The following is a 13,230-nucleotide window of genomic DNA, read 5'->3' on the forward strand; positions in this document are numbered from 1 at the left end:
ATCTGGGTTTGGTAACTCAATCGTTGAAAATAAAAAAGCTGTTTCATTTTGAAAATATGCGACTTGACCTAATTTGGTTTAAATTCGTTTCGAGGAATGACAGATCGACGCATATTGAATGTGGATATGACAGAAGGTCGCATTTTGTAATATGCGTCTTTTTCTCTTATTCGTCCACCGAATGACATAATCTGTCTTTCACAAAAAGACGCATTTCGGATATGCGACTTTCTACCAAGACACTCTCCAAAAATTATGATATATGCGTCCGTTTGTATTACGACAGGTGACGGTGAAAAGAACATATCATTGTTCTCCAATTTTCATCAAAAAGTCAATCATCAAAGACGTACGAGTAACTTGCTGTTTTGGTGTGAATTCTTCATTTCCTCGGGTGAGTTTTATCTTTTTCTTATTCAAGTGATCAAAGATTGTATGTAATAATCATATAAGTACTTCTCATATATTAGTGAGGATGTTTAAGGTCATTTCAGTGCCAGTTAAAAGGAAGAAAATGGGATAGTATAAAGTCATAGAATTACAATAAAAGCATCCAAGAAAAGGTAAGACAAAGGGGAGTTGGTTCAAATCGGAAACAGATGTAGATTCCAAGAGCACACGATCAAAGTACTTAGTTTGAGATCACAAGCACAGGTCCCTACTGAGAGGAACACACTCAAATGTTTTACAAATCGTATATAATAAATATAAAGAAAACATAATACAACGTATAACATAGAGATGATTTAAAAGGACAAAAAATAATAGCATCTCCCAAAACTAACTATACATTTGACTGTTTCAATCTCAGCTAGAGTATCCGGCCAGTGCCAGGACAAAACCAAGTAATCTCATTCCAAGACAAAGACAGAGAGCGAGTTGGAAGACAGATATAAGGGGATAGAAGACACAGTAAGTGCCTCCCTGCCCACTATGGGAGGCCAGGAACCCCACCCAGCATCATCATCATCAACCACAACAACATCATCACCATCATAATCATCATCATCAGCAGCAGCAGCAATATCACCATCATCGCCATTATCATCAACATCATCATTATCCCTTCATCAACATTGTGTTATGATGGAGAATGTTCTTAGCTTCATAATAAAAGTTGTAAATTTAGTCCCCCATGCAAAGACGTGGAAGAAAGGAACTGAGCTTGTTACGTCATGTTGAAGTATGCTGGTCATCAAGAGAAAACGCTTTCAAGCGAGCACTTCAACTGCAGAATGAACTGTTGGCTTTTCCTAAACAAAAAGCCATCAAATGGCTGCACATTTTAAAGATATCCCTTGACTCACCCAATAGTTTTATCTACCAGCAACATTTAAAGGCAAAAATCAATTATTATATATATAGTCCCAGGTTTGAGAGTTTTTGCCAAGATGAGGGTCATTTAAATCGATCGATATTTGAAGTACGAGTATTCTGGTCGATTTTTTAACATATGAGTTTATCCCGAAGTATGACAGTAAACTGGTTAACTCACTCAACCCTAGAAATTTTTGCTACTTTTCAAAATTGGAAGAAATGTATTAAAAATGAGCATGTATATAGATAATTTTATTCAACTTCTATTAACATGTAAAATCTAAAAAAAAAACATTACGCCTATAATTTATGTCTCAGAAAAATGTAATTAATAATAGGCATGGGGTAAAAGTAACCCGGGTAAAGTAAGGGTATAGTCGGTGTTAGGGTTGGTTGAGTTTAAAGAGCCATTTTGAAGTATCGATTTTAACTGGTTTTATTCTTCACACCAGTTCCATTGTCGTGAACAGACTAGTCTAATTGCCACTTAATGGGAGGTAAATCGAATCGGGGTTTGTTTGTTTTATGTTTTTTGTTTTTTTGTTGTTTTTTTTAATGGTCGAATCATAAATTGTTGTAATGGAAATACTCTCAAATTAACGAAAAAATTATGTCAATCATAACAATGTTAAATCAAGCACGTAATTGCGTTATTGCGTTGATTAGACCTGCAACTCATGCACATCGTCTAGCATTCATTATTGTCATTGTGCTCATTCGCAAGATCTGTAATTGCAGGGGTAAGGCTCAAGGGAAGTAATTGGTAATATATTATTTATATGAATTGAATGTATAAAAAAATTACGATTGTCCCCCTTAACTATTCAAATAGCCAGCTTTTATCCACCAGACAATGCACTGACTCGTCCGATCAAATTATCAAACCTGAAACGTAATTCTTTCTTTATTTTTTAGCTTTTATTTTGCGCAATATCCACTAAACGTGCCCAAAGAGCTCAAAATCGGGTCACTATCCAACGGGTTACAAGCATGGGAGGAGGACGAGGAGGAGGAGGAGGAAGAGAAGAAGAAGAAGAAGAAGAAGAGGAGGGGGAGTCTAAAGAAAAAAAGGAGGCGGAGAAGAAACTAATTTCTTCAATTGAAGCGGCAAGTTCTGTACAGAGCCCAAGTCCAGTTTGACCGCCACTAGAAGCGATTGATGATATGTAGTGAAAATGCCAATGATCTAGACAGTCAAATTCATGAATCAGTTGGTTGATAATTGTCTTTTGCATCAGTAAAGTTGTAATTGGTGAGAGATACAGGAAAAAAAAGTATTATCTCAATTTGAGACCATCTTGACTTATTATGCTCTGTATAGAACTTACCAATTCAATTTGTTTGTGACCATGAAGTAAGAGGCATTATTATATTTTTCACTCATCTTTGGGGGGAACTTGAGCTGCATCCGAAAAAAAAAAAAAAAAAAACTTGAGCTTTCATATAGCGCAGTATCCACTAAACGTGCTCAAAGCGCTTTACAAGGGGTCCCTGGCCAACAGCAACACGTAACATTTAGAACGGGACATGACGCCTGTTAGGCGATATTACACATTTTTGTTTGGACAAAGACAACGCTGTTAACGGCCAAGTACGGTGAGAAAATGTGAGTAAAGAGCCTTCTACAAGGACTCAACTATGCGCCGAACGTGAGGCTCGAACCCACGACCTTCCGATCCGAAAGCGAGTGTCATACCACTAGACCACATAGCCGCACAACAATGTTGACAACTGAATAATAAATACATAATGAATCCAAGTCAGTGTTAGGTATGGGTGGCGCGTTGCCTTTATTTGTTAACACATAACATACTTGCAAGCTTTCTATAGTAAGTATGCGCTTGGCTAAGAAGCTCACAACATTGCCATCCGGAAGATTAACGGACTAACACACACAACTATGTGTTCCCACGAGCTTTTATCGCCTGGATAAGACAGTTAAGTGAGAATTACTCATAAACTGGGTGGCAAAAACAATTACAAAGACCCGAATGACGTCAACTTCATTCTATCTATAAATAGTATGAAGATGACGTCGCTCAGGTCTTTGTTACTGCTTTTTGCCATCCGCGATTATGATTATTTCTCACTAAACTTTATTAATCAGACTATAAACGTTCAAGGTTACACATACTTTTGTGTGTTGGTCGTTATATTTCCGGATGGTATTGTTGTGAGCTTCTTAGCCAAGCCCATACTATCTAAAAGTATCAAAAACATATATTTTTCATGACTTTTCGTCAATTTGACGAATAATGACATCACATGAGCTCACAATGACATATTCTTAGTCATATTATTTTTTTGCAGGCATTGTGTATAAGTACTCATATTAAAACATAATATAAAAAAACATTATTTCTTTTTCACGGCTCTTCGATCAAATACTGACTGAATATTTTTGTCATTGATTTCTTAAATTTTCTTTTCAATGCCAGGCAAAATTCATCTACTACTTATAAGCTGAACAAGCTGTCGTTTCAACTATGTTGATTTCTTTTGCCTTTATATGTGTTTTTCATCTTCAACAACATTGATACTAAACAAGAGAGTGTTCCTATTTTTTTAGCCAAGTACGTCAAATACGATTTTAGATTTTGCTTAGCCGTGAATGCTTTCGAAAACGCATAAATTTACATTTAATATTTAATTGGATATTACTTGATATATAACGTTGAGTATAATAAACAATAGAACAATAAACAATAGAAAATTCAAGGCATGAAGAAGAAGAAGAAGAAGAAGAAGAAGAAGAAGAAGAAGAAGAAGAAGAAGAAGAAGAAGAAGAAGGAGGAGGAGGAGGAGGAGGAGGAGAAGGAGAAGAAGAAGAAGAAGAGAAGAAGGAGAAGGAGAAGAGAAGGAGAAGGAGAAGAAGAAGAGAAGAAGAAGAAGAAGAAGAAGAAGAAGAAGAAGAAGAAGAAGAAGAAGAAGAAGAAGAAGAAAAAGAAGAAGAAGAAGAAGAAGAAGAAGAAGAAGAAGAAGAAGAAGAAGAAGAAGAAGAAGAAGAAGAAGAAGAAGAAGAGGCAGTATTTGAGAAGGAAAAGAGGAAGAAGAGAAGGAGGAGGAGGAGGAGGAGGAGGAGGAGGAGAAAAGACGAAGGAGTGCATTAATTCTTTGCTAAACGTTGATGATTTGGTTATGTCTTAACAATGTTGACTGATTTCTCATGTATTGTCAAAATCATATGAGGTACCCATGGCTTGTTATCTTTATTTGTTGACCAATTTTTATTATGTCTATTTCTTAGCAGGCATGTATAAGTACTCGTATTAAAACATAATATTTTTTAAAAAAACATAATTTCGTTTTCACGACTCCCCATCAGCTTGACCTACAACGGCATCCCGCATCCCCAAAGCACTTGGATCAAGAATCAAGCGTGTAGCTTTAGTCTTAGGTATACTTTTCGATGCTTTATCGACTGATGGCTCTTGAGCAGGAATTCGATAATCGTTGTCTCGCCTGTTCGTTTCCATTGTAAGAAGAACAGTGTTTGTTTCTATCTCGATTGCTTGTGCTTGTATAATATTGTCTTCTGTTTCCTCTTCAACAACATAAGAAGGTAGAGACATAGATTTCTTTAATTTCTGTTTGGTTTTTACTCCTACGAGCTGGATCGGCTTTTCTGTTATCCTGACGTGTGACGTATTTTTACAGGATGTGTGGTTTTCTTTGGTGCTACAGTTGTTCATCTTTTGCATTACTTGTTCGTCGAGCTCTTCGTCACTATCGGAATAACATTCATCCTCATCGCCAACAGAAGAAGCCATGTCGAAGTCTCTTGGTAATTCTAGTAAAAGAGCAAAAAGTTGAATTGATATTAACAAAAATATATAGATAGAGTCTAGATAATTTTGACTTTTTTTTTGTTGTTGTTCAAATAATATAAACTATTACTTAAATCAATTTTCTTTTTGACACTTCTAAATTGATCACCAGTTATCGAAGTATTTCCAAGCACTTTAACCGACGTGTATATATATGCAGCTGAAGGATCCGAAAGCAATTATGGGCCTATTTTAACATTGTTATAATGGACAATATTTGCGTCATTTTTAGATACTTCCATTACAACAATGAGCCCATAATAAATTGGCTTACTTATCAGACCTGCAAATAAATGGATGTCGACATTAACCTATCTTGACGCGTAAATGTTATCACATTTAATGTTTATGACTATATTATAACCTTTGACCTTTAAATTATCCCGGAGTACATTTCTTTAAAGTAAACAACAACAACAAGAAAATGAATGAAGTGATGATGTAATTCTTTTCCTTCCTCCTTCGTGGACATTTTTATTTAGGAATGAATAATCACGAGAAAAGACAGTGATAAACCGTGATCTGCTGCTGTGTATTGCCACAAAGTGAGCAGTAGGGGCTAAATTTCTTCTCAAAGGAAATATTATAGAGATGCTGACTACAATGCGGGCATAAGTTCAGAGTCTTATCTATTCAGCCATCTCACCCATCACCCTTATCCCCTACCCCTACTGATAATTTCATGTGTACCTGGCGACCATACTTATAGTGGCCCAATATAGGGAATGAGATTAGCGGAAGAGTAGCGTCCCTTGATTGGACGTCACCCATAGTCTGTGACGTCACCGGCGGAAAAGTTATTAGAGAGAGAACGTCATGTTGGTTGTGCGCATGCGTCTCTCGTCCAAGACGAGGACGAGAGACGCATGCGCACAACCAACATGACGTTCTCTCTCTAATAACTTTTCTGCTGGTGACGTCACAGACTGTGGGTGACGTCCAATCAAGGGACGCTACTCTTCCGCTAATCTCATTCCCTATACTCGTAGATTAGGTTATGAAAATGTTTAATAAAATGAAAACAAAGGGGAACGATTTTGTAAAGTTGTGTATGTAATAGAAATTATGTGGTATATTTAATCAAAAAGTTAATTCCCTTCAACTGGAGATCGAACCTCAGACCTCTTGATTACCAGCCAGACGGGCCAGGAGGCGTAAGATTCAATCTCCAATACTCTTCAGCAATCGTGACATCACTTCCCTCGTAATGACGCATGGTAACTTTGTAACTGGTTCTAAACTGCCGGAACAATGGCGGACGCCTTTATGACATACTTCTCCGACGAGCATAAATGTGTATCTCGAGGAGAAAAACGTTAAATCTGATCATATTTTGACTTTTATACATTCTGATCAAATGACATGTGAAGAAGTTTTAGCCAGCATGAAGAATAAAAAGTACCGATTTTCTTTTTTTTAGAACCAAGCTGCTCGTTGCTGGGCGGACGTGACATCAGACTATTGAATCCTGTTATGGGTTATTTTTTTTGTTTTTGTATTTTTCTTTCTTGCTTTGTCGGGCACTACCAACGTGTACATATATGCAGGTCTGACATCCGAACCCACTTATGGGCCTAATTTAACATTGTTGTTATAATGTAAAATATTTTGCGTCATAAAAAAAAAAAATTATTTCGATTACAACAATGAGCCCAAAAGGAATTGGGTTATCAGACCTGCAAATAAGTTCACGTCGGGCACTACCTCTTTCATACAATCTTTTCAGATCTTTAGTTCGAGACACAACCAATTATTTGAGCTGCTGGCTCCCCACAGATTTATAATAGATTGAATGCATTTCTTTATAATACGGACGTACCATTGAGTTGTGCATTGGGCTCTTCCTCTGCTCCAACTCCTGGTTCTCGTGGATACATAAGTATAAGCTTTTGTCTTCTAGCCTCGTGAATACCGTCTGAAATGGTCTCCAGGTTCCTGAGTGACGTAGAATACTGGCTTTTTGCATGCTGAATAGCCTGTTGTAAGTCTTCTATAGACTGTTTGATTTGCTAAAGGTGGATGAATGAAGACGTGAATAAATAATAGTCATAAAATAATCTCACAAAAAATGAGCTTTTATAGAGCGCAATATACACTAAACGTGCTCAAAGCGCTTTAATAGTGGTCCCTGACCAACAGCAACACGCAACATGTTGGACGAAACATGACGCCTGTTAGGCAATATTAATTTTTTTAGGACAGAGACAACGTTGTTAACGGCCAGATTCTCATTTTACACCTGAGTACGGTGAGAGAATGGGAGTAAAGAGCTTTTTCCAAGGACTCATCTATGCACCAAGCGAAGCTTGAACCCAGGACCTTCCGATTCGAAAGCGAGTGTCATACCACAAGACCACATAACCGCACAGTAGCTCATTGACAATCATTACTAAGTTTTAATGGAATAATAGTTAAATCAATGCTTTGGAGAGACGGTACTAAAATATAAATACTCCTTTTTCGAATATATTACGCTCATATATAAAAGTAGTCATTCAGAGCCATTAGACCCATGGAGCCGGAGTTTATCTCGGTTTCTATAGCGTGAAACGGGCAATAATAATTGCTAGATACCAATTGGATAGAACGCTAATCTATCGCAAAGTATTTTCCGCCAGATTTTAAAGACCCAGCTACCCAATCACTGTCGGTGGACAGGGGGGGGGGGTCAGAAAAAAATCTCGACTGCACCCGGGATCGATCTCGTCCCCACTTGATTATGAATGAAGCGAGTGCTCTACCAATTGAGCTATCGGGTCCCTCACAAACATATATAATATATCTTTAATTGTATTGATTTGTTTTGCTTGGTTTGGGGGGGGGGGGGGTGTTCTGCTCATTGATAAGATGGTCATAAAATTGCATTATATCACATTATATTCATCTTAAAGAGAGGTGTAAAATATGAATTTAAAACAGTCGATCCTTTTGTCTTACCTGAAGTTTCAGTTCCAGTTCATTTTTGGAGTCAAAGTATGATCTAAAGATGAAAAAATCAAAAGAATAAATTGATCATTCAACATTTTTATTTCCAAATTCGAAGACATAATTATTATTATTATTATTATTATTATTATTATTATATTATTATTATTATTATTATTATTATTATTATTATTATTATTATTATTATTATTATTATTATTATTATTATTATTATTATTATTACTATTATTACTATTAATATTATCATCATTATTATTATTATTATTATTATATCATCATCATCATCATCATCATATCATCATCATCATCATCATCATCATCATCATATTATTATTATTATTATTATTATTATTATTATTATTATTATTATTATTATTATTATTATTATTTTTTATTATTATTATTATCATCATCATCATTATTATTATTAATGTCCCCTAACGCGTCAAAATGGTATATGCAGGGCTGAACCAGATATTAGATCGAGACTATATACCCTAATTCACCAACATCCAATTCACCCCGACATAACACCATTTTGAGACGACGAAATACATATTGATGTTATGCGTTTATAGAAAATACTCGCAACAGCCGGAATTAAAGTATAGATAGTTCGAAGATGACGTCACTCAGGTCTTTGTTATTATCCGCGTTTCTGAGTAATGCTCACTGAACTGTATTAACCTGACTATAGATAGTATGCAGATGACGTCACTCAGGCCTTTGTTATTGTTTTTGCCATCCGCGTTTGTGAGTTGTTCTCACTAAACTGTATTAACAAGACTATAAAAGTTCATGGTTACACAGAGTTTGTGTGTTGGTCCGTTATACTTCCGGATGACAATGTTGTGAACTCCTTGGCCAAGCGCATTCATTCTATAAACGTTCATGGATACACACAGTTTGTGTGTTGGTCCGTTATACTTCCGGATGGCAATGTTATGAGCTTCTTAGCCAAGCGCATACTATCTATCATCACACAAAATTATGTGTAAACCTGAAACGCTTTTAAAGATAGTTCGAAGTTGACGTCACTCTGGTCTTTGTTATTAGTTTTTGCCATCCGCGTTTATGAGTACTTCTCACTAAACTGTATTAACCAGACTATAAAAGTTCATCGTTACACATAGTTTTGTGTGTTGGTTCGTTATACTTTCGGATGGCAATGTTATGAGCTTCTTAGCCAAGCGCATACTATCTTTAGTGTGATCGAGACAATTTAGTGAGAACTTCTCATTAAAACGGCTGGATAAAAACAATAACAAAGAGCTGAGTGATGACAATTTCGTTCCATCTACAAACGCTCATGTTTACACAGTTTTGTGTTTGGTATGTTTAATTTTACTGCCTGATGTTGTGAGTATTTTATCTAAATGCATATAATTAATATAGTAATGATTCAATTTGTTTAAGATCTATTTATTGCAATGTCAAAATTTAAAAAAAGAAAGAAAACATAATTAATTTTGCTATAACTGTGTTGGCCATCATAGCAATCACACACAATCGTGCACGCACGCAAATAAACAAAAATAACATAGGCGAATGAAAAGACGCTTGTTTGTTAAAAGAACATTGAGGAAAACAAAATTAGGTGGCAAATTAGAAGGATTATAATAGTAATACTCGAAATGAAGAAAAAGTAGGGAATTATCATATGCAGTAGTGCACGTGAGGGGAAGTTTGTATTTGCATGCTTTCTTTTAGGTATAATCTGTATAATTTAGTCTAGTATGGTTATTAGTGATCTGTAAAACATTGACCCTAACAGCGAAAATTAATGAGAGTTTCAATATATTAATACAATAAAATAAGTTCATAATACTACGAATATTGAACATGCCACTTATGCATAGATTATTTATTCAATACTCAATATTATCAAATAGCATTGAAATGTTGTTTGATTAATTGATAAATTAATTGTTTCTACGTATGCATAAAAGCAACACAGAGCTCTTAAACGATACTGTACGATACAATACGATAAATAAGGTCATTCGATACGATACGATACGATACGATAAATAAGGTCATTCAGCCAATGGAAAGGGAAAAAACAATTTTACCAATGACTTACTTTACTTTCTCTATGGCTTTCTTGTGTTTCTTCTCAAGTATATGAAGTTTATTTTTTCTACGATACGATACGATACGATTAAAAAGGTCATTCGATACGATACGATAAATAAGGTCATTCAGCCAAGGGAAGGGGAAAAAAACACAATTTTACAAATGACTTACTTTGCTTTCTCTATGGATTTCTTGTGTTTCTTCTCAAGTATGTGAAGTTTCTTTTCGGTAGCTGCAAAAATAGCAGATTTTTCCAAATGTTCTTTTTCACTTTTGGATTTTTCTTGTTCTGATTCCATTACCTGGTAATTCAAAATATGATAGGAATACATTATTATTAATTTTCAAAGTAAAGGAACAACCAATAAAACATGACAGTTTGGGTTTAAGCGATGTGTACTTAAATGCAGGTCTGACATCCTAAACCACTTACGGGCCTACTTTAACATTGTTGTAAAGGACAATATTTTGCACCATTTTTTTTTTGGAGATTTCCATCACAACAATGAACTCATAAGGAATTGGGTTATCGGACCTGCAAATAAGTGTACGTTGGGTTTAAGTATTTGTGCCACTCAAAAACGATTGGATGCCTTTAGCATTCTTCACAGGGGTTCGCGTTTCCGATTTTAATCCTCGATTGCATCACAAAACAAAAAACCTGAACCCTAAAGGACAAGAACGAACGCCATTAGAAGCTCCATTTTTATTTTTGTTGTCTTATATAGGCATTAACTCCTTTCCGGCCATTGTCCGGTTTTTCCGAAAAAAGTCATACCCAACCTATACAAAAATATATTGATTTCACTCAAACACAAAAGCTGTTTGTTCTTGCTATAATTATTATATATTTCTGTTAAACGAGCTCTTCAACACAATGTTAATATACTTTAACTATTGCAAACATTTTTGTTCAAATATTATGATGTACAAAAAAAAGAAATCAGAATGAGAATAATGTTGGCTGCATCCTAACGAATGTGACGATTTTCCTGTTGTTGGTAAGGAGGGGGTTTAATCGAGCCAACTATCAGGAAGCCTATGTGGTTTAAAGGTGGCGCATCTCTGACCGGTAATCAGGAGGTCTGATGTTCCATCCCTAGTCGAGGCAGGTTGTTTTCTGGGAGGTTTTTTTTTTTTTTTTTTTTTTTTTTTTTTTGAGGGGGGCGGGATGGTTTTCTTCTTGTATGTTTCTTTCTTGCTTTATCTGGCACTGTTTTATACACACTTTCTCAGATCTTTATCTTACACCAGTGCCTTCTCTCTAATTTGTCACTTTGACATTAACGATTTAAATTTAACGCATGGCGATCCTTAGATTATGAAAAAAAATGCAAAAAGACTTTGTTAGCTTCATATTTTACTCATAGAGATTTAAAAATAAAAATTGAGCTTTTATTTAACGAAATATCCACTAAACGTGCTCAAAGCGCGTTCCAGGGGGCCCCTGGCCAACAGCAACACTTAACATTTAGGACGTGACATGACGCCTGTTTGGCGACATTCCAATTTTTCCGGACAGAGACAACGCTGTTACGGCCAGGTACTAATTTAGCACCTGAGTAGGGTGAGAGAATGTGAGTAAAGAGCCTTTTCCAAGGACTCAACTATGCGCTGAGTGAGGCTCGAACCAAGGACCTTCCGATCCGAAAGCGAGTGTCATACCACTTGACCACATAGCCGCACAAGATTAGAGATGTTACTCAGATAAACACTAGAGATTAGTCCCTAAATCCACCAAATCAACCCCGATGCAATACCATTTTGAGGAAATTTGTCTCATTTTGTATCGGCGTTGCATGAAAATGGAACACCGTGGCTCAGGCGGTACAGTCTTTGCTTAATACCCGGAAGCTACCGAGTTCGATCACCCGCTCCTGCCCTTTGTGGCCTTGAGCAAGTCACCTCGCCCTAGCTCAATTTGCGGCGCTGTTCTACGGCTTACGCCTGGGTTATTCCAGTCTTCCCTTGGAATAGACCCTAAAGAAAAAATTCTCCTATGGGATGAATAAAGGGAATTTTATTTATATTATTTATTTATATCTCACTCTGTAGCTCATAAACAACTACAAGATTTTGGAGATATATCGTTCAGTTCTCTTCATTACTCAGAGAAACAGTTGCTGTGGCTTTATTAACTGACACTTTCTTAGATTGGAAGCCAATATAAATGTTAGAGAAGAAGAAGAAGAATCTTTATCCAGTTAATAAAAGCTTAAGGTTAGTTAAAACTATGTCAATTATTTATACTTACCCGTATCAAAGCATGATTTAGCATTTCTTGCCAGGCAGTGGACAAACTGGCAGCTTTGTCATCCTTTAGTCTGAGTTCAGCCAATGAAATGGTTTCTTTAGCGGCCATGTACACCCCATTGGCTGATTGAAACTTCCGGGCAGACAGCATGGCTTCAGACTGAGCCTGAAATCGATAACATTAAACGAAGCTACAGTATAATATTACAGTTCACAATTTATAAAAATAACTAAGTACATATTACATATTTAAATCCGACACAAAAGTGGAATGAAAAAGAAAAGTTCTCTACCTTTTAATTCCTATTTATTACTTCTTAATTTTCTTGCCAATATTCTTCCTCAAAACTTCAAGGTCTTGGGAACATTCATAGAACGTTTCCTGGTATTTACTTCTTGCCTCCTGTGGAACAAAAAGCTAGGGGGAAACCCGTAATATTTGCAGAGTAATGAAGGCCTTGACGGACGAAGTTTTTGAGCCGTCAAAGATAAAATCGATCCAGGGGCAGCGTGGCTCAGAGGTACGGTCTTTGCTTCCTACCCGAACGGCAATACAGGAGCAATACCGCCACTGCATGGTGCTTGACAGTCACCGCTAGCCAATTGGCGTCTCTGCGTGACGGGTTATCATCTCCTGAAGACCTAGACAGTTTCTCTGGGATGATAAGGGAATTATTATTTAAAATATTTTAGTGCCATGACACAAGGGAGCCAAGGATCCATCAAGGTCAAATCAAGGACCGATCATTATGCCCTAGCAGATATTCTAAACCATTTGAGGCAAAGGTTGATAGAATTACCTTTAATTTTT

At 36.2% G+C, this 13,230-nt stretch overlaps 1 protein-coding gene across 1 annotated transcript in view; it reads right to left on the reverse strand.

The window, feature by feature from the left end:
- Positions 1–3,083: 3,083 nt before the first annotated feature.
- The window catches only part of LOC144964302 (SH3 domain-binding protein 5-like), a 31,663-nt gene continuing 21,516 nt past the window's right edge, over positions 3,084–13,230 (reverse strand). The window contains exons 5-9 of the mRNA XM_078898398.1: positions 12,421–12,585; positions 10,338–10,468; positions 8,082–8,124; positions 6,964–7,153; positions 3,084–5,107 (exon numbers count right to left, since the gene is read on the reverse strand). Coding sequence (XP_078754524.1) covers positions 4,626–5,107; positions 6,964–7,153; positions 8,082–8,124; positions 10,338–10,468; positions 12,421–12,585 — 1,011 coding nt within the window. The 3' untranslated portion in view covers positions 3,084–4,625. The remainder of the gene's footprint in view (positions 5,108–6,963; positions 7,154–8,081; positions 8,125–10,337; positions 10,469–12,420; positions 12,586–13,230) is intronic.

Source organism: Berghia stephanieae, chromosome 2 (assembly GCF_034508935.2).
Source record: "Berghia stephanieae isolate SIO BIC M18660-M18661 chromosome 2, UCSD_Bste_1.3, whole genome shotgun sequence".
NCBI classification, from domain to species: Eukaryota; Metazoa; Mollusca; class Gastropoda; order Nudibranchia; family Aeolidiidae; genus Berghia; species Berghia stephanieae.